Below are 21,327 nucleotides of genomic sequence, written 5' to 3' on the forward strand. Positions count from 1 at the left end.
TTGGAGGCCAGTCCCAACTACATAGTGAGTTTAAGGTCAGCCTGAGATCTTGTGAGATCTTGTCTCCAAAAAAAAAAAGAAAGAAAGAAGAAGAAAAGAGAAGAGAAGAAAAAAAAGAAAAGAAATGCAAATTGTCAGCCTGGCATGGTGGCACAGCATTTATGAGGCTGAGGCAAAAGGATCACCATGAGTTCAAGGCCAGCATGGGCTACATAGTGAGCTTAGGGCCAGCCCAAACTACATTCACACCCTGGCTCAGAATGACCTGCAGAACCTTAACAATCTCACCCTAGAGATCTTGATTCAGTAGATCTAGGGTGCATCACAGATTGATTGACATGTAAAATATAGGACACCCAATTAAATTTAAATTTCAGATAAACAATGAATGATTTTTAGAAGCATGCCCCAAATAGGAAATTCATGAAATTCAAATTTAATTTAATTAGGCATCCTGTAGTTTGTTTTGGGTTTTTTTGTTTTGGGGGGGTTTTTTTGTTTGTTTGGTTTTTTTTGTCAAATCTGGCAGCCCTCAGTAAAGATCTCTACTTCTAACAAACAAATCAGTGAAAGTTTCAACCAGGTAGTCAGGAATGATGGTGCACACTTATCATCCCAGCACTCTGGGAGGCTGAGGCAGAAGGATTGCAAATTGCAGCCCAGTCTGGGTAACTTAGTGACTTAGCAAGACCCTTGTCTCAAAATTTAATAAAAAATAAATTTTTAAATGTGGTTGATCATTATGTATATTTAAAATGTACCGAGCTGGGGATTTAGCTCAGCGGCAAAGCGCCTGCCTGGCAAGCGCAAGGTCGTGAGTTCGGTTCCCGGTACCGGAGAAAAACCAAATAAATAAATAAATAAATAAATAAAATGTACCAATGAAGTCTAATTATAAAGGCTGTGGACGTAATCCAGTGCAAAGGTCTGAAGTTCAATCCCCAGTACAGGAAAAAAATATTTCAACCAGCCTTGACCTAAATCCTCTATCATCCTTCAAATTTTTGAAGATAGAGATTCTGACCACCTGTATATTCTTATAATCTCCTCCTTCCAGGCATGGTATTTTTGCTGATGGAGCTGAAGATAATGTGCTTTTCTGGCAGCCACTTCCTTATATTGACTCAAATTGAGTCTGTGATCGTTGAAAATCCCTAAATCCTTCCTAAATATACGACTTCTAGACTATGTCTACTCCATCCCAATTTTAGAAAGTTACTCTGGGACCCAGCTGCAGCATGCGCCATTTCTCACTGTCCTTTTCCATCTTCTTAGAGTCTTTCCATTTTTTCCATCTGTTGAGTCCTTTTGGATTGTGGCTGTAAATTTATGAGCTCTCCCTGACTGTGTCCTCAGCAGATCTGATCTTAGGTTATGACTGCTCCAACCAGTCAACGTATTGGCCCAGACACGGGCAAGGACAGAGCCCCGTGGTCCTCCACTAAATACTTGCGTCTGAATCTGCTTCTCTTGCATTAGGTCCCTCTATCAGCCAGTTACAGTAGTAAAAGGTTCAGGTTGAGAGGGGCTGAGGATGTGGTCCAGTGGTAGAGCTCTTGCTTTACGTGCACAAGGCCTGGGGTTCTATCCCCAGCAGCACCAAAAAAATAAAAGAGAGAGTGCCGGGTGTGATGGCGCACGCCTGTAATCCCAGCACTCAGGAGGCTGGCCCTAAGCTCACTATGTAGCCCAGGCTGGCCTTGAACTCACAGTGATCCTTTGCAAGTTCAAGGCCAGCCTGGGCTACAAAGTGAGCTCAATGCCAGCCTGAACCGCATAGTGAGACACTGTCTCAAAAAGACGAAAAAAAAAAGAGAGAGAGCGATAGAGAGAAAGAGAGATTCAGGTTGAGTATCCCTTATCCAAAACACTTGAGTTCAGAAGTGTCTCTCATCTCAAAGGTGTGCAGATCTGGGGATATTTGCATACATATAACGCAGTGTCGCTGGGCATGGTGGCACATGCCTGTGATCCCCACACTCTGGCGGGCTGAGGCTTGAGGATCACACGTTTAAGCCCAGGCGGGCAACTTAGTGACTTAGCAAGACTCTGTCTCGAAATCAAAAAAAAAAAAAATGGCTGGGGATGTAGCTCCATGAAAGGCCCTGGGTGCAATCCCCAGTACAGACACAGAGAGAGACAGGCGTCTTGGGGATGGGACCTCAAGTCTAAACATGAAATTCAATTACGTTTTATACATACCTCCTGCAAGTAATTTTAAACTATTTTAATGCCCTTGTGCTTTGCCTGAGACCCGTTTCATGAGGCCAAGCATGGACTTTTGCACTGTGGAGTTGTGTCAGGACTCAGAAAGCTTCAGATCTTGTTTTTTTGTTTTGTTTTGTTTTGTTTTTTGTACCAGGAATCGAACTCATGACCTCAGACTTACCAGGCAAGCGCTTAGGCCACTGAGCTATACCCGCAGCCCGAAAGCTTCAGATTCTGGAGCATTTGGGACTTTGGATTTGGAGTTTAGGGATTCTGTGCCTGTATTTGCGTCTCTCAGCCCAGGGCCTCCTCCTCCTTGTGAAGCCTCACCGTGACGCCTCACAGAGACACCCTGTGCCTGCAGGGACCCCCAGCCAGCTTCCCCGCCCTGGGAGGCAGTGGACTGGGCACACACTGGCCACTGTTAGGGCCCAGGGGTCATCTGTTCACCTTGCTTCAGAGTCCAGCCTGGCACCTCTGTACCGCAGCTGGTGAAATATGTGGACAGTGCCTGTCCTAGGTCAGATCCAGACTGCACCCGCCCCTGGTGTCCTCACACCACACTCCCTGGCCCTCAGATTAGCGAGATCACGCTCAGCAGCCCGGCAAAGTCACCTGGCCTCTCCTCCAGCTGAGAATAGACTTGCACCCAGTTTGGAAATTCGAGTGCATTCAGAATATTCCCCCAGATTTCCCTCCTGCTCTCTGGGAGCAAGGGCTAAGTTGTAGGTGGGGTCAGAGGGAAGATGTGGCGAGCAGCTTCAAGGGCCAGAGCCTCAGCACCCTCTTCACACACAGAGTGCCTCAGTGTTGCAGGTGCTGGGGTCGGCTTGGAGGGGCTGGAATAAGCCATGGCTGAGCCCTTCCTCTTAAAGGACTCACAGTCAGGGGCTGGGGATTTAGCTCAGTGGCAAAGCGCCTGCCCGGCAAGCGCAAGGTCGTGAGTTCGGTTCCCGGTACCGGAGAAAAACCAAAAAAAAAAAAAAAAGGACTCACAGTCAGGAACCAGAGTTAGATGCAAATAAACTGAACCTAGGGATCTAAATGTCCTATCAGAGATGTGGGCAGAAGGTGTGAGAAGCCTGGCATGGGGGCTGGGGATTTAGCTCAGTGGCAAAGCGCCTGCCTGGCAAGCACAAGGTCGTGAGTTCGGTTCCCGGTACCGGAGAAAAACCAAGACCAAAAAAAAAAAAAAAAAAAAAGAAGCCTGGCATGGTGGCACTCATACTACTCTGGGAGGCTGAGGCAGGAGGATTTCAAGTTCAAGGGCAGCTGCCATCCGGGCAGTTTAGTGACTCAAGGAGACACTAACTCAAAATAAGAAACATGGCAGGGGATGTGGCTGAGCACAGATGCTCTGGCTTCAACCTCCAGTACTAAAGGGGGAGGGGAAGCTATGGGGACACCAAGAGGGAATGAATCAAACTTCCTGAAAGAGGGAAGACATCCCAGAGGAGGTAACTTCCGGGCTGAGCCCTGAGGGATTCTGAAGCTCCTTCAGTGGAGACGAGGAGAAAGAAAGAAATCCCAGCCAAGGGGAGCTATGGTGGGAAAGATGGGGGGCTGGAGGTTGGCTCAGGGTGGGGCGGGACAAGGGTTGAAGTCGGGACTGGAGGGCTGCTCTGTGGCAAGTGCTTGCCTGGCATGCCTGAGGCCCTGGGTGCTATCCCAGCTCTGGGAAAAAAGGTGGTGGAGGGTGACATTTCGACATGGCAGAAGGCAGACAGCAAAAGGGCCCTGGGGCCGCGCTGACTTGGCCCTGTGTTCCTCCATTCGCCTCCCCTTGTAATTCTCTGATTGGTTCAGTTCCCGTGTGCTGATCTCCGTGTGTGTTGGGCACTTGGCTGCCGCTAGAGTTGAAATCTAAACTCCCCTCCGCCCAGGGGAGCCAGACCGCAAACCGGCGGTGCTGGCGGAAGTGGGGAGAGCTCGTGGCCAGGGGTGAGTGTGAGGGGGGCTTCTGGAAGGTGATGATGCCTTCAAGGGGTGCCTCTGAGGACAGCTGGAGCCAGGTGAAGAGCATCCTGGGAGAAGAAGCAGCAGCAAGCAGACCGGGCTGGGCCGAGACAGGGGGAGGACTGGAGCGGCAGGGCTGAGGCCAGCCCGGGAGGCCGCACCGTATCACAACGCCAAGCCAAGGTGACCGGAAGTCACTGGGGTAGACTCAGGGCGCGACACAGTCTGGTGTGCTCCTGGGCTGATCGGCCAGGTTGCTGATACAGGACGGCAGTCTGAGGGCAGCAAGGCCAGGCGGGACACTGAGGCAGCAGGCAGAGGCGATGACAGCTCCAGCCTGCAAGCCCGTCCCTGCTCGGGTGAGCAGCAGATAGAGGGGTAGCCCGCAGCCAGGCACTGTGGCCAAGGTGCGAGGGGAGCTGAGCTCCCAGAGCTTGGGTTGGGGCACAGCAAGTGGGTGATGCCTGTGGGGTGTCCCAGGAGAAGCCCTGTTGGAAGTGGGGTGCAAGGACAGAGCTGAAGAGGGTAGGTTAGAGGGACAGCTGCGGTCTCTCAGCCCCCAGAAGCCTCCCTCAGCTGAGGCGTCTGGATGATGCTCCCAAGCACAGGCAGGGATCAGAGAGGGGCAGTGACATCCTCAGGGTCACACAGCAAGGGCTTGAAGAGCCTGGCCAAGAACTCTGGGGCCTGGAACTTGGAGGAAGGAGCTGAGAGGAGCGTGTGTCTTCATTACACTGTCCCCTTCAACGCCTCTTCAGTGGTCCCTCGCTGTCCTCCTCTCTGCCTCCCAGTTCCTGTGGCTCTGATCGCTCCCTACCCCATCACTCTGAGTGAGGGGAGGGTGCGCTGGTGATGCTGGGGCGAGTGCTGGGGGGAAGACCCCATTGGGCAGACCCAGTCCCTTCTTTCTACTGCCTTCCTCCCCTTCCTCCCTCCCACCCCACTCCCTGGGAATGAGGCCTCCCTGTTGCTTAGCAACTAGCAGAGACTTGGAGAAGGGAAAAGGAAATAAATAGCTCAGGAGGTGCCTCCCCTCTTCTAAGATAGAGGCCCTTGGTGTGTGTGTGTGTGTGTGTGTGTGTGTGTGTGTGTGTGTGTGTAAGGTGCCTGCTCTACTTTGGACCTAATAGAGCCAGGGCTTCTTAGCACCACTGCACCCAAGCCTACAGGAGGATGTGGCTGCCTGGAGAGTTAATGTAGTGTTACTCTTGGTCACATCATTAGAAGCAATGTTTCGACAACAAAGGAGGGGACAGTTCTCTGGGCCTCAATGTGGGTGAGACCCCCCACCTACCCCAACTGGAAGGCTGGCTTTGGAGAAGTTAGGTCGAAATGGGAAATGAAAACAGTATCCAGGAGGAAGGGAGTGGAACTTGGAGATAGCCCCAACTGCCTAGCTTTACAGGGCGGGCCTGGGTGCAGACTCAAAGGTACAAACACCTGTTATCTGTGACCCCACTGGGACAGAACCAAGACAATCGGGAGGGAGGTGCCTGAAGGAAAAGGATGTAAATAAAACCAACAAAATTCCAAACAGGCCTTGGTTGGCTGGGGAACTCGAGTGGACTGAGGATCCCAGGATCCATCTGCTTTCTGAGCTGAGGTGTGACCCGAGGTTCAGACCTGTCACCTGCACCCCCCCCAGCCCGCTGCCTGAGAGGAAGCGAATTAGAGCCAGGAGGGGCCCTTGGGAGCTCCAGGATTAGCTCGCGCAGAGAGGAGCTTAGCGGGTGGCCAGGAAGTGACCCTCCCGCCTCCACTCCGTGTCTGTCCCGCAGGGCCGGCGTTGCGGGCCAGCTGCCATGTCCTCCACCGTGAACAACGGGGCTGCTGGCATGCCGTCCCCGCCCGACGCCGCCAACGGCTTCCCGCAGCCCGGCGCCTCTTCCGGGGCCTGGCCGCGGCCGGAGGAGGAGCTGCGTGCCGCGGAGCCGGGCCTGGTGAAGCGCGCACACCGCGAAATCCTGGACCACGAGCGCAAGCGGCGCGTGGAGCTCAAGTGCATGGAGCTGCAGGAGATGATGGAGGAGCAGGGGTGAGCGAGGGGGCGTGGCGGGGTAGTTCTGGTGTGGGCGTGGTCTGTGGGCGTGGTCTGTGGGCGTGGTCGGATCCTCTGGCGGGCGTGGTTTGAGCAGAATGAGGAGACCCGGGAGACCCAGGAAACTGGTCCAGGCAAGGGGCGAGTTCTGGACCAGCTGGGCGGAACCACTGAAAATTCAGCCCACCTTTCATTCATTCATAGTTTATTTAACCTTTATTCACAAGCGGTCTTTGAACCCCTGCTCTCTGTCAGGCTCCCAGGCTTTGATTTTCAGGAGCTAAAGAAACACAATCCCCTCCCTTCAAAAACGTCCAGCTCGGGGCTGGGGATTTAGCTCAGCGGCAAAAGCGCCTGCCTGGCAAGCGCAAGGTCGTGAGTTCGGTTCCCGGTACCGGAGAAAAACCAAAAAAAAAAAAAAAAAAAACGTCCAGCTCCATGGGGAGAAGAAGCCTGACAAAACCAACCACAACTCAAGGCCTCAGTGTCCCCATCTTTGTAATGAGTGAATGGAGCTGACCTGCCAACACTACAACCCTACAAGAGTCCACAGGGAGCCAGGCGTGGTGGCGCACGCCTGTAATCCCAGCACTCGGAAGGCTGAGGCAGGAGGATCGTTGCGAGTTCGAGACAAGCCTGGGCTACAAAGTGAGCTCAAGGCCAGCCTGAGCTGCATATTGATACACTGTCTCAAAAAGATAAAAAAAAAAAAAAAAAAAAAAGTCCACAGGGGCCCTCACTATATGCCAGGGCTGACTGTAACCAAAGGAGTCACCTGCTGAGCTGAGAGCCCAGTTTAAGTCACTTCCTGTCCCTGAAGACCCCCTGGAACACACACTAGCTAAGAGTTTCGAAAGCGTGTTAACACTTGTCAAAAAACAGGTTAGAATCACGGCTGAAGAACAGGACAGGTGAGCGCTTCAGGAGCTCGTAGGAGAGATTCTGAAATGTGGGGGAAGAGAGAACATTTGTGTAGGCCCTGAGCATGGGTAGGAGTTTGTCCCAGTGAGAAGCAGCGGCCTGGGGCGTCTCCAGCCACACAATCCATGCATCAGGCTGTAGAGGTTTAGGGACCCCACCGCTGCCACGTCCCCTCGCTCATGGAGTTGGAGGCAAAGCAGAGAACAGTGCCATCCCCATTTGTGCCACTCCAGGGGAAGAGGGGGTCCCAGGACCCCCTTTGCACCTGCCCTGAGTGTCCCGGAATGAGTGGGCCGGCTGCCGTGGGAATCAAAGCGGAGAACAGGACCTGCCCGGAAGCAGCCTTTGCCTGGGATGGGGTCTGGAGCCCCATAGAGGCCAGGCAGCCTGTGGCCAGCAGAATCCTTTCAACTCACCCCGGTGCTGTCACCAGGCCCCCTGGACCCTAAGACATGGGCCAGCATCTCTGTAGAGCTCAGGGAGAAGAAAGACACAGCACTTCCAGAAGGTCATAAGGAAGCGGGCCCAGGGCTGAGCCTAGATCCAGCATCTAAGCTGGCCATGGGCAGGGCCACCTATAGGGAGAAGAAAGGAACCCAGAGACCAGGTAGAGGCAGCAAGACTCCCTACAGAGAGGCATGGCTGTGGGAGAGTGCTAAGGGCAAACGGCAAGGCGACCTCCAGCCAGCAGTGAAAGCATTTGATGGGCTGTGGGTTTCAGAGGAGGAAATAAGGTCCCAGGGCAGAGCTGGGGGAGAGCAGAGAGAACCCCAGGATCTTCATGGAACCTGCCAACCCTGCTGTGCTGGGCGTCCCTGAGAGGGAAGGGGGAGTGTGGGCAGGAAGCAGGAGAATACACAGAGATGGGCAAGGACCAGCCTCTGCCCTTTCCTGCTCACCCTTTCACTGAAGCCCCAGGACCCCGCCTTCACGGAGCCGCAGCAGGAAGCGGCAGTGCAGGATCGCCTCTTTGAGGTTAGACTCCCAGCATCGAAGACCTGCCTCTCTGGGAGGCAGCTACTGGACCTCCCCAGGTTCTCTTCTCCAGCCTATCCTTAGATGGGATAAAAAAAACTAGCAACGGGGTTACCCACACACACACAGGCTCCCCGCCCCTCAGCAGCTGTCTGGTCTGTGGGGTATAGCCAGCCACTCTTCAACACTATGATCCAGGCTCACAGCTGTAATGTGACCTTGGTTAAACCACAGTTCCTCACCTGCACAATGGGGACACTGCCTTCCAGGGTGGCTCTGAAGGACCAAGTCACACCCGGGCCAGTTCCCACAGAGTGCTCTATAAACACCAGAGACCTTGGCTCCTTTACAAACTCTAGTTGTTAATATCATTTCTAAAAACATTGGTTGGTTCACGTTTATTTACCAGATTCTCAGGCATTTGACAAATATTCCCAGCAGTCACAGGAACACACACTCTCGGGTCCCATTAAAAAGCAATCCTTGCCGGGCGTGGTGCCGCACACCTGTAATCCCAGCACTGGGGAGGCTGAGGCAGGAGGATTGTCACAAGTTTGACACCAGCCTGGGCTACAAAGTGAGCTCAAGGCCAACCTGAACTGCATAGCAAGACCCTGTTTCAAAAAGATTAAAAAAAAAGCAATCCTTCACCTTAATATTGATGGAGAGCTACCTAATTCATTGGTAATTGATGTGGCACCTGAAGTCACCTTCCTAGGCAGCCTCTGCACACAGGCGGCCATCACCCATGGGGCTGAGGGACAGGGCACAGCTCTGCCCCTAGCCAGGGTTGGAGCCCGGAGCCTTCTCCTCTCCCTGTTGCTCTTCTGTAAGATGAGCGTAAGGTCGCTGTCCCTCTAGGACAGTCATGGCGAACCTATGACATGTGTGCCACAGAAGGCTGTTTGCATCATTGAAAGCTCTAAAAGGTCTGCCATCACTGCCCTAGGAGATTATCTCGAAAGTACTTTTGTCTAGGCAGGCAGGCAAGATGGAGTATTTCCCTTCCAGGGACCTTTTCAAAAGCAGTGCTCCCTCTGCCCCACCCCCGCCCCAGGGAGTGAGCCAAGTCCCACGAGGCAAAATGAGTTTTGCCAGCCCTTTCCCTCCTGGGCAATGGGGGCGAAGTAGATGGGGAACACTGGGGCTGGGCATCTGGCGCTGAAACGAATACCAGGACCTTCCCTATTCCTCCTCCCACCCTGATGCCTGGCACGATCTTGACTTTGAGCCTGAGGCTTTTGAGGGGGAGGAGTTGAACCCGGGGCCTTTGCCCTGAGCTGCATCCCCAACCCTTTTTATTTTTTTGTTTTGAAAATGTCACTCAGTCATTAAGCCCAACCTGGGCAACTTGGCAACTTAGCAAGACCCTGTCTCAAAAAATAATAATATTTTTTAAAAATTGCTGAGGATGTAGCTTAGGGCAAAAAAATCTGGGTTCAATCCTCAGTACCACAGAGAAAGGAAGGAGGGAAAGAATGGAGAGGAGGGAAGGAAGAAAAGAAGAAGAGAAGGAAAGGAGGGAGAGAGGGTAAAAGAAAGAGAGAGAGAGAAAGAAAGAAAGAAAGAAAGAAAGAAAGAAAGAAAGAAAGAAAGAAAGAAAGAAAGAAAGAAAGAAAAGAAAGAAAAGCAGGCGTGGTGGCCCATGGCTGTAATCCCAGCACTCAGGAGGCTGAGGCAGGAGGATCGTTTTGTGAGTTCAAAGCCAGCCTGGGCTACAAAGTGAGCTCAAGGCCAGCCTGAACTGCATAGTGAGACCCTGTCTCAAAAGGACAAAAAAAAAAAAAAAAAAAAAAAAAAAAAAAAAAGAAAAGAAAGAAGAATGGAAGGGGAGGAGGGAGGAGAGAGGAGGCAGGAGGGGAGAGGAGGGGGAGGGGAAGGGAGAGGGGAGGAGAGGAGAGGAGAGGAGAGGAGAGGAGAGGAGAGGAGAGGAGAGGAGAGGAGAGGAAAGGTACCTGGGAGCAGAGGTGGTCTCCCCAACCTCTTGGTCATCCAGCAGCTCCACCCTCAACAGGCAGATGCCGGAGTTTGACAACTTCCCTGAGACCTGCTGACTGGGACCAGCCCTTGTCCACTGCGTATGAGCTGCAGTTACTTTTTCCCACCAGTACTAGGGATTGAACACAGGGCATCCCAAACTGAGCTACATCCTCAGCCCATTTTTAATTTTGAGGTAAGTTCTAACTAAACCGCCCAGGCTGGGCTCAAAATTGTGATCCTTGGGCTTTGCTCCTACCTAGCCATGCACCCCACGAACACCTAAGCTCGGCCAGCACCCTGGCCTGTGGCCGCTCCCACGCTGCTGGGTACGGACCCAGCCTCGCTCTCAGCTATCTCTATTCCAGCCTCTCCTGGGCCAGGGCCCCACCCAGGTGACCCAGTGGCTGGTCGTCCTCTCAGGGCTGAGGGCTGTTAAAGGGCCTGTGCTGTTTGTCTCTGTGCAGGTGGCAGTGACAAGCTAGTGTCCCCAGGAGAAGGTGACGCAGGAGCAGCTGCCCAGCCCTCTGCTGCTCTACTTGGGCATGGGCCAGGCCAGCAGACTGAGGGCTCTGCACCACCCAAAAAGCAGCCAGGCCGGCAGTGGCCAAGGGGAGGCCCAGGGCAGAGGCTAAGCAGGGACTGAGGGGACCGTGATAAGCCAGGGCCCAGAGCTTGGTAACACTAGCTGCACAGGAGGCTGAACCTGCAAAGAATCAGGACGCAGGGACACCAGGCTAAGAAGTAACTGGGGCTCCCACCCAAATCCCCACATGGCCCAATGGTCCCCACACCCCAGCATTGTTCCTCCCGGCTGGTCTTGTCCATTTCTTCCCCTCATTTCTCAGGGCCACTCTCTGGCTCTGACTCACCAGCTCCTACCTCAACCCCACCAAAGCCCCGTGCCAGCCTCCCTGCCCCCAAGTCCCCCCTCTCCAGCCACACACCAGCCAGAGCCATCTTTCCAAAATGGAAATCCAACCTTCAAATTCTCCAGTGCCTCTCCATTGCCAGGCAGTCATTTGTCAAAAAATTTCTGGATGCCACAATGTGGATGCCAGTCACTGGGGATGCCACAGTGAACCCAACAGAAGGCTCCTGCCCTCAGGGAACTCTGGGCCAGTGCAGGATACAGAGGAGTCAACAGATAATTACTAGAGCATGAACCACCTGCCAGGATCCAGGAGGTACAGGTTGCTATGGAAACACAAATGCTGGCATCAGACCTAGTCAGAGGTATCCGTCTTGCTGTCTACATCCAATAAGGCCAGGCTTTGTGCTTTCACCATGATTATTTCCACAGGATAAATCTGGAAGTTAGTTTATGAGCCAAAGGATGTGTTTTTTAATTAAGGCTTTTGAAAAGAATTGCCTCTGGGTGTTATGGTGCATGCCTATAATCCCAGCACTTGAGAGGCTGAGGCAGGAGGGTTGCTGTGGGTTTGAGGCCAGTCTGAACTATGTTAGCAAGACCCTGTCTCAAAAAAAAAAAAAAAAAGAAAAAAAAAGAAAAAAAAATGCTGATTTTCTCTCCTGTAAATGTTTGTTGAAAGAGTAAAGGAAAAGAAAGAGAAGGGAGAAAAGAGATGAGTTGCCCCCCAAAAAAATGATGTATCATTTTCATGGATAGACTCAGCAGGAAAGGCTGGATGTGCTGTGGAAGGTGAACAATGCAGAAACAAGAGAGGACACCCCCCACTGACCCCATTCTGGCATCATTCTTCTGTCCAGGACAGTGCCGGCAGCCTGGGGGAAGGGCACCTTTTAACAAGAGCTACTGGACACCTGTGTGCGTCAGGCACAGGGAAAGGCTGTGTGTGCGAAGGGCCCTAGGGGCGGGGCAGGGGGTGCGGCACTGGAGGGACTGGCACACCAGGAAAGTAGCTGTCACAGTGCCACAGTGAGAAAGGATAATGACCCGCAGCGCGGTGGCAGGAGTGGGGTGCCGGCAGCTCTGTGCCCCTTCTCTGAGACCAGGCATAGCGGGGGAAGGACAGAGCAGAGGAGTTGAAAGCTCACATCTGAGGTCTGGACTTCACCCACCCACCCCCAGGCCAGCGGCAGAGGGCGAGCCACCTGGCAGCATGGAGCTTGCCAAGGCGCCGATGCTCTGAGGACCTCCCAAGGCTGCTGTGAGGATCACACATCAGTGAAGCGGGAAAGCAGAAAAGACCACTTCTGCTTCAAAGCCAGGGTTCTCACTCCTCCCGAAAAATGTCTTGAGACATCTGGAGCTGGCCCAGTTGACCCGGGCCTGGAATCCCAGCACTCTGGGAGGCTGAAGCAGCAGGAGCACAAGTTGCCTAGCCTGTGCAGTTTAGCAACTTAGAAAGAGCTTATCCCAAAGCAAAGTGAAAATAAAAAGGGGCTGGGGACGGGGCTCAGTGCAGAGGCCCTGGGTTTGATCCCCAGTACTGGAGAAAGAGAGAGCAGTAGGAGAGCCTGTCCAGGGTTGATGCTAGCAAGAAAGAGGGACTCAGCCACACCTGGTTTATCTCTCCCCAACTCCTGGGCTCAGAGAGATCATCCTGCATCAGCCTCCCAAGTAGCAGGGACGACGAATGCCACGAGAAGCCTAGGACTGCACTCTGCTTGACTCTACCTTTTGTTCCTCTGGTTGGTGGGTGGGTGGGTGGGTGGACGGACTGGTCTGCTGTGAAATGGACAGCCCTTGAGCTTCCTCAATGCCAGGGCCTGGCTGGGTTCTATAACCTCAGGCAAGTTATAGCAATCCAGAGTCTGTGCTTATGACGGGGGGTGGAGGGCTGGACTGGGCTGGGCTGGACTCAGTCAGGTCACGTAGGAGAGATCTGAGCCCAGGACAGCAGCCTTCTCACTTACTGTGCCCACAGGTACTCAGAGGAGGAGATTCAGCAGAAGGTCGGGACCTTCCGGCAGATGCTGATGGAGAAGGAGGGAGTCCTCACCAGGGAGGACCGGCCTGGGGCCCACGTGTGAGTGTCTCCGGGTGTGGGCAGGGAGGGGCCTGCTCAGCAGGGCTGTCAGGTGGCTGGGGCAGGGGAGGAAGAGGAGGAGGAGAAGAAAGCATGGGCTGGAACTGGCCCCGGGGGCACAAAACAGGGGCATCTTGGCATCACCAAGGGCTTCCTGGTGCCCACCACATGTTCTTTCTATGGCTCAGAGATGGGAAGGGCTGGGGAAGCACCTAGATCACAGCTCTGGGCTGCAAATCAGGAAACTTCAGAAATGCCCTAACCTCAACTTTATCACTCGCTGGCAGTGTGATGCTAGACAAGCCCCTCTGGGCCTCAGCTATCCCCACCTATACCGTGGGCTCCAGAGGCATGGAAGGCAGAAATGCACGCACCAGTGTTATTGCTGCCACAGCACAGACTTGGCAGGGAAAGAGGATGTGGGCCCCGTGGAGAGCACATCTCTGCCACCCGTCACAGGACCAGAGCAGCAAGGAGCTCTGAGTCTCCTGGTGGGTTTTGGTCAAACAGGGAAGTTACAGAGAGGTCGATTTTGCCTCGGATCAGAGGAGAGCTGGGCACCACTCACAACCAAGCAGAGAACGGTGCAGGCTGCGTTAGCAGAGGCTGCGGGCTGTGTCTGCAGGAGCCAGTGCTGGAGGGCGGGCCCAGCCCCATGCCTGGCAGGCTGTGGTGCTGCTGGATCCACTCACAGGGTCTTCCCCTTGCTCAGCCTCCATTTCCCCTAGCACCCATATCCCATGCTTCTCTGGCTGGAAGTAAAACTGATTTTGAGTGAGATCAGGGCAAAGGCTGTTGGTCTTTTTCTCAGGAGTGGGACTAGTTTGGGGAGCAGGCATCTTGCTGAGGCCCCAAGCCCCTGTCCACTTTTACCCTACAAAAACAAGCCAATAAAAAGCCATGCATGGTGGTACAGGCCTGTGATCCCAGCACTTGGGAAGCTGAGACAGGAGGATTTCTGTGAGCTCTAAGCCAGCCTGTGCTATATAGTAAGTTCAAGACCAGCCTGAACTACATAGAGAGACCCTGTCTCAGAAAATAAATAAATAAATAAATAAATAACCTTCCAAGTGAGTGTCCTGTTGTGGTCCCCTTAAGAACCAGCAGCATGAGGAAGAGATAAATCTCCACGGGGAAAGAGGAAGCCCCCTCTGAGGCCCTTCTGTAATCCTGAGGTGTCAGGACTGTGTATTATCCAAGCACCCCTAATAAACCTCATCTCTCTGGCCAGAGGAAGAGCAAATCAAAAACAGCCTCAAGCTTGGTGGGGCCTCAGAGGTGACCTCAGGGATCCAGGCTCGGCCTGACAGGTCATTCTGCTTCTTTGGACCCAAAGTGAGGGTCCAGGGCTGGCCACCATCAGTGCTTCTTCAGCCTTCCAGCACCCCTCCACAGCTCCTGCACTAAGCCCCCACTTTGGAGACCTGGCTAGCTCCCCACAAAGGCATGGCCTGCACTTCTCCTCCCTTCCCCATCCTGCTGACCACCAGACTCACCCCAGCTTGCTACCTATACCACCCCAGACCAAGGAGGGCCTGGCTTTCTGACCTGCTCGCTCAAACAGCCCTGGGGTTTCCCTGGAAAAGTGCCCACCCCTCACTCTCCCATCTACTGTGAGCAGATTCTACCTTTTCCATCTTCTCGGGGTCTGCAATGACAGGGACCTCTCTCCAGCTCAAGTCCACACTTCTTCCCTCTCCTGTTCCTCCCCTAAAGAAAGCATCTCTCTGTCTCTCTCAGCTCTGTCTCCTCCTCCAGCTTCCACGCCACATTTTTCTTCCACTCCTACAAAGGGTGTGCAGCACTCACTGTCTGCTTCTGTGAGCCATGGAGATCTGGCTTCTCCTCCACCGCTCCGAGAACTCTCAGGCCACAGCCTCCTGAGCCCTCTCCACCTTCCCCGTGGCTTCTCTGCAGGCCCTGGCCTCTCTCCGGCATGTGTCTTTCCACCCTGGAAGCCCACTTTCCCTCCTGGCTTTCAACACGCAGCCCTGGGCCAGGGATATAACTCAGTGGCATCAGCACCTGCCTGGCAAGTGCAAGGTCCTGAGTTTGATTCCCAGTACCAAAAATATATATAGAGAGAGAATTAGAAATCTATGGTGAACACTGTTACTTTAAGTTGGGCCAGGGATATACCTCAGCGGTACAAGTGCTTGCCTGGCTAGGACAAGGTCCTGAGTTCAATTCCCAGTACCAAAAAAAAAAAAAAAAAAAACATGAAGCCCTTTCTTCAGCTTCCCCCAAGGTCCTGCGTGTCCCCAGGTCTTCTCTGGCCCAGGCTTCCCTCTCCTGTTCTCCCTGGGGGACCACAGCCATTCCCAGCTGGAACGCTCCTTTGTTAGCATGGGACTCTCAGGCTTTTCTGTTAGTTTTGATCTCCTCTTTACTTGAATGAATGAACAAATGAGTGAAAGACGTATCTGAAAGCCAGAACCTATTGGGAAATATGCCACGGACAGAGGAGAGAAGGAGGTGGTCCCTGCTCTCCAGATGGAAGCACAAACCTATAACCTGCAACCAGGACTCACTGAAAACCCCCACAAGAAGCAGCAGCACAGCCACTTGAGTGATGCTGTCTTCAGGTCCCCCGCATGCTCAGAGGAGGAACTGATGGGCACAGACAGAGGTCAGTCACGCAGGGCTCCGTGGAATAAGCTGTGGCTGGAAGACTCAATAGTCGGGGAAATCCAATGGTCAGGGAAATTTGACAAGATGTTCTGGAGGCTTAGCAGGGTCCTGGATCCCCTTGGAATGTCAGCTGCATGAGGACCTTTATCAGCTTTGTTTACTTGGATCCTTGGATCCTAGAATACTGTGGCTTGCCCAGTTTTCCCCAAAGCCTCCATTTCCTTATTTATGCAGTAAAAGGGTTGAACCAGAAGACTTCTTTTAGTTCAGGCAGCTTAATATCGTATAAAATTAGCACCCCAAGCATCTAGGCATGGAGATTTATGCCTGTAATCCCAGAAATCTGGGAAGCTGTAGCAGGAGAATTCCAAGTTCAAATCCAGCCTGGGCAATTTAGCAATTTAGCAAGACCCTGCCTTGAAATAAAAATGAAAAAAAAAAAAAAAAAAAAAAAGAGCTGAGGATACAGCTCAGCGTTAAGTCCTGGGTTCAAACCCCAGTACCCACCCCAGGGGAGGGTGGAAAAAAACACGAAAAAACAAAACTCCATATTGCAAGCAAAGGACTGCAGCAAGATGAAGAGGTAGGCTACCGCCCATGCGCAAAGCTGGGGAGCTGTCTGTGGTGCTGAAATCAAGGCCGGCCGCAGAGAGCTGAAGGGTAGAGGCAGGGCAGCTGTAGCGGCGCTTCCGGTGTGTGCCTTGTCGTGGGTGGACCTGCCATCCAACCGGGTCTTCCGTTTCTTAGCCCACTTATTAGCTGTGCGTGGTGGGAAGACATATGTCCCACCCGTCCAAACCTCTAAGTTCAAGGTCTGGATCCCAGCTGCGGGGTTTGGACTATAGCAGCTCATGTGGCTTTAGAACATTCTCAAAGCGCTCTGTCCTCAGGGGTCATCCTTCTTCCTTAGTTTAACTGGCTGGTTCGAGTGACAGTCTCTCGTAATCGTCTCCTTTCTGACCCACCCGAACACCACACTGCTGCCCTGTCCAGACACCCTCCCAGAGAGGATGGGAGCCAGTGGAACGTTTGTGAGAGAAGGCAGACTAGGACCAGGAAGTGTTCGGGCACTTTCTCCTTTGAAGATGGATCTGTTGAGTGAAAGTTCGGGGCATTAAGGGTGCAGCTGGTGCTCTAATGGGATTAGGGGTGAAAGAGGAGTAAGATTCCAGGGACGTTGAGAACAGACAAGCTTTTGATTCTGGAGATGACTTGGATGTGGAGAGTTGTCATGTGCCACAGAAACCCTCTCTGGTTTCTCAGCATCCATGAGATCAAATGTGGGTTTCTTTCCTGTCATGCCCACCCTGGGGACCCAGCCCAGTCTCCCACACCCCACAGCACACAGAAGCATGACCTGCTTGCAGTTCGCCTGCTGCCTGGGTGTTTCCACATCCAGCCTTTGCTCATCCTGGACTCTCAGCCCAAAATACCCCAGCCCCTTCCACACGTGTTCAAATACACCCCTGAGTCAAGGTCACTTCTAAAAATCATGCTGCTGGTTTCCCTCTCTCTGGGATAAAAGAAGACTCTTTTTTTGGCTTTTTTGTTTTGTTTTGTTTTGTTTTCTTCTGGTTTTGGTTTTGTTTTTTGAGACAAGGTCTCTCTATGTAGTGGCCTTGAGCTGGCCTTGAACGCACTATGTCGCCCAGGCTGTCCTCAAATTCACAGTAATCCTCCTGCCTCAGCCTCCTGAGTGCTGGGATTACAAGTATGCACTAGCATGCCTGAATATGAAAACTCTTTTCTTCAGAGCGCGTATAATGTTTCCTCCACTCTTCATGGCTGTCATCAATTTTTTTAATTCAATCCAAGAAACAACATTTAAGAAAAATGTTAGCCAAGTCTGGGAAACTTAGCAAGAACTCATGTCAAAAATAAAAATTTAAAAAAGGGGCTGGGGGGCTGGGGATTTAGCTCAGCGGCAAAAGCGCCTGCCTGGTAAGCGCAAGGTCATGAGTTCGGTTCCCGGTACTGGAGAAAAACCAAAAAAAAAAAAAAAAGGGGGGGGGCTGGGGTGTAGCTTAGTGTGCAAGGACTGGGTTTAATCCCCAGTACCTCAAAAACTTGTTTTCATAGTTCTATAACATAACAAAATCATTAAGAGAGTATTTATGGAAAATAATACTCAGAAGCTATCCTAACACAGAGTGAACAAATTCTAGAATTTTCCCAAATTACCTAATTTTATACATAGTGAGACCTCTGTGCCTCACTATAGCTACAGTAGGGACATATTAATGCTGGTCCCTGTGTCATAGGCTCATTCCACGCACTGTATGACTAAACCGGACAAATACATAGTGTTCAGGCTACTGCTTGACGCCTGAGTTAGCAATCATCATGAGAGGCACCATACCACTTTCTGTCCTGCACCAGAAGGTGTTGAAGGGGTGACTCCAGGCCTGACTCATCTCTGTTCCTACCCCCAACGGTGGCCCAGCAAGCCAGCTGAGTGGATGAACAGGAGAGGGCAGACCCTTTGTCTGGATTCCCCCTTCTGTCTGGACCCGTCCATCTGTCAGTTGGCCATTATGCTCCCAGCTAATGGGAAACAGGAGCAGTTAATTAACAAAATTGCTGGCATGAGGAAGAGCAGTCTTTATCAGGGTCGAGGCTCTGCCATGGTGGCAGGGCCAACCTGTGTCCTACAAGGACGTCATGTTCCACCTCAGTAAGTCCTTTGTTCCTCTGTGGCAGTCTGTGCCTACTTTGGTCAGCTCTGCGGGGCTCGATCAAGACGGGGTGACACCTCCCCTACCCATTCCACAGAGGTGGCAAGGAGTCACAAAGATACTGAGCATAAAATGTTAAATCTAAATTCAGCACACTACAAAGTAAGCAAAAGGGTGAGAGGGATATAGCGTGGTGTAAAATGCTTGCTGGCATACAGAGGCCCTGAGGTAGATCCCCAGCACTGCAATAAAGTAAAAAATTAGCATAGAGAAGGGGCAACGGAGCTAATGTCTGCAGCAGGCAAGTCCAGCCAGTAAATTCAAGGGCTGTCTTGTTTGCACGTAAATTGTTAAAGCCAGCTGCATAGCTGAGCTTACATATCTTGCTCAAAGGTCCCAGTGCACTACAGGCTGTGCCTTTCCATCACTGGGCCTCAGTTTTCTCATCTATAAAATGGAGGTAGCAGTTTCTCTAAATCAAGAAGTGGCTATGAACGGGATAGTGAATTTCAGGGAACCATTTACACATTAGAGAGAAGTCTCAGTGATATTATCATCCAGGAGAAGCAAGAGAGAACCCAGGGTTCTAGCCGTGGGAGATGCCACCAACCCTCCCCATGCCAAAGCAGATGTGATGGTACCAGGAGCAGTGGAAAGAGGGCAAGGTGTAGCTCTGTGGTAAAGCAGATGCTTATCATGCCCAAGGCCCTGGGTTCATTTGTTCAATCCCCAGGACAGAGATAGACAAAGACAGAGATAAAGATCAGCCCAGCCTCTAACATTCCCAGGGTAAATATTACCAGAAGGTTCTAAGGGCTAGGGATGTAGCTTAGTCATAGAGCACTTGCCTAGCATGCACAAGGCCCTGGGCTCAACACCCAGCAAAGGAGGAGGAAGAAAAGAGAGGGGAGTAGGGGGAAGGAGGAGGACAAAGAAACCACAGTTTCTGAACTCTTGTCCCTCTTCCAATCCTAGTCTGCTGCTGAGACCTTAAGCCTACCTTTCAATGCTCCCAGCAGACAAGATCCCACGTAACCCTCACTAAGGGCAGGAGAATGAGAGAGGGTAGATGGGGGACAGGTAAGGAGGCAGGGAGTTTGGTCTCCTGGTCACAGAAAAGAAAGATGTGTCTGGGGAGGTGCAGCCAGCAGATTAAGGAGGAGCAGGGAGGGAGGGCTCGGAGGGAAAGGGTCTCAGCAAGTGTCTGTTCTCCGCGGCTACCCCAGGGTCCTGTGAAAGCACCATCCAAACAAAGCCATTTCATTCCATCAGGAACCTCTATTATTTCCGTGTCGGGATAAGCTGAGGCTCCCTCCTCCCACCAGCTCACCCACATGCTATCTGAGGAGCCCTTCTGTTTGGCTAAAGACTATATTTTATATGTCAGGCATTTGTGCGGCTGAGGAGCTGTGTAGAGGGTGACGGACCGGGGAGGTTGGGGGCTGGACAGGCAGAGGAAGTTGGAGATTCAAGGACAAGAGGGGCTGGGGATTTAGCTCAGCGGCAAAGTGCCTGCCTGGCAAGCGCAAGGTTGTGAGTTCGGTTCCCGGTACCGGAGAAAAACCAAAAACCAAAAAAAAAAAAAAAACCAGAGATTCAAGGACAAGGACAGGAGGCAGGAGGCCACCAGCTTCAGGAGGAGAAGTGCGAGGAAGGGCAGAGAGGTTTGAATGAAGGGATACCAGAGCGTTCGGCTCCGTGGGGGCCAGAAGATGACATCAGTCTCTCCTGTCGCCCTGGAGAAACCCACCTGCTACTATGTGACTGTGAGGCTCTTAGGGCCACGCTGGTGCTGGGAAGTGGGTGACATTCTCCAGACTGGCCTCAAGGCTACCAATCCATGTCGTATTTGAGTTCTTTCTCTTTCTCTCTCTCCTCCCCCGCCCCCTTTCTCTCCAAAAATTAGTCTTCAGTTGTTGACTAGGGTGATCCCTGCTGGAGATTTGCCCCTTAAACCCTTCCTTCCTTCTGTAGCTGTGGCCTGCCTCCCTTTCGCCTGTCTCTGTTTTATGTGCCAAAGCCTCTTTTCTCCCTGGAAGAGGCCCCCTGCCTGATAGCAGCTACCAGGTACAGGACAACAGTCACGGGCCAGGGCTGGTGTCAGGGCTTGCTTCACAGAGAGAATCTCTCTTAATCCCCGGCTCAAAGCTGGGATATTCTTTTCCTCCGTGTAGAGATAAGGGCCTCGAGGCTTGGACACGTGGTCATGCCTGGATTCAAACCTGTGTGAATCCAAAGCTCATGCCCTTAACACGCTGCCATCCGAGCCCTGGCCTCCCTCGCTCTACACAGGGAAGGGTGAGCCAGGCAGGTGGCACCCAGGAGTGAGGGAGGGAAGCCTGCGGAAGCCAGGACCGAGGCTCCTTCTGGGAGGAGCACTGTCAGAGCATGACAAATGACAAATGGAGGTGAGGATGACAAGTGGGGGTGAAGGGTCACCCTCCTGAAGCCAGTCCCACATCTAATCTTGTTCAATTAAAAAAAAAAAAGGCTGAAGTTTTGCCTGGCCTGTAATCCCAGGACTCTGGGAGGCAGAGGGAAGACAGAATCCCAAGTTCAAGACCAGCCTGTGCACCTTAGCCGCTTGGCGAGGTACTGTCTCGAAAATTAAAAAAAAGAGTTGGGGATTTAACTCAGTGTAGAGGCCCTGGAGCTCCAGCGGCGCAAGATGTACTTCTACAATGAAGAGGCCCTGGGTTCAATGTCCACCACCAGACACACACACACACACACACACACACACACACACACACGATCCTCAGCAGCCACTGCCCTCATTAAATTTTCCCCAGCACCCTGTAACAGTTCACTCTCATCTTAGCGGAGAGGCATGACAGGCCACAGATCACATAGCGCTGGCTCGCCTGGGACAGTGCACGATAAAGATTGGTCTGAGAAGGGGGCTGGGGATTTAGCTCAGCGGCAAAAGCGCCTGCCTGGCAAGCGCAAGGTCGTGAGTTCGGTTCCCGGTACCGGAGAAAAACCAAAAACC

At 52.5% G+C, this 21,327-nt stretch overlaps 1 protein-coding gene across 1 annotated transcript in view; it reads left to right on the top strand.

Moving 5' to 3' along the window:
* Srrm3 (serine/arginine repetitive matrix 3) overlaps nucleotides 1–21,327 on the top strand; it is a 58,929-nt gene that overhangs the window by 16,802 nt on the left and 20,800 nt on the right. Inside the window, exons 2-3 of the mRNA XM_005396897.2 lie at nucleotides 5,943–6,199; nucleotides 12,928–13,029. Of these exons, the coding sequence (XP_005396954.1) occupies nucleotides 5,967–6,199; nucleotides 12,928–13,029 (335 nt within the window). The 5' untranslated portion in view covers nucleotides 5,943–5,966. The remainder of the gene's footprint in view (nucleotides 1–5,942; nucleotides 6,200–12,927; nucleotides 13,030–21,327) is intronic.

Source organism: Chinchilla lanigera, unplaced genomic scaffold (assembly GCF_000276665.1).
Source record: "Chinchilla lanigera isolate Chin_1 unplaced genomic scaffold, ChiLan1.0 scaffold00055, whole genome shotgun sequence".
Lineage (NCBI taxonomy): Eukaryota > Metazoa > Chordata > Mammalia > Rodentia > Chinchillidae > Chinchilla > Chinchilla lanigera.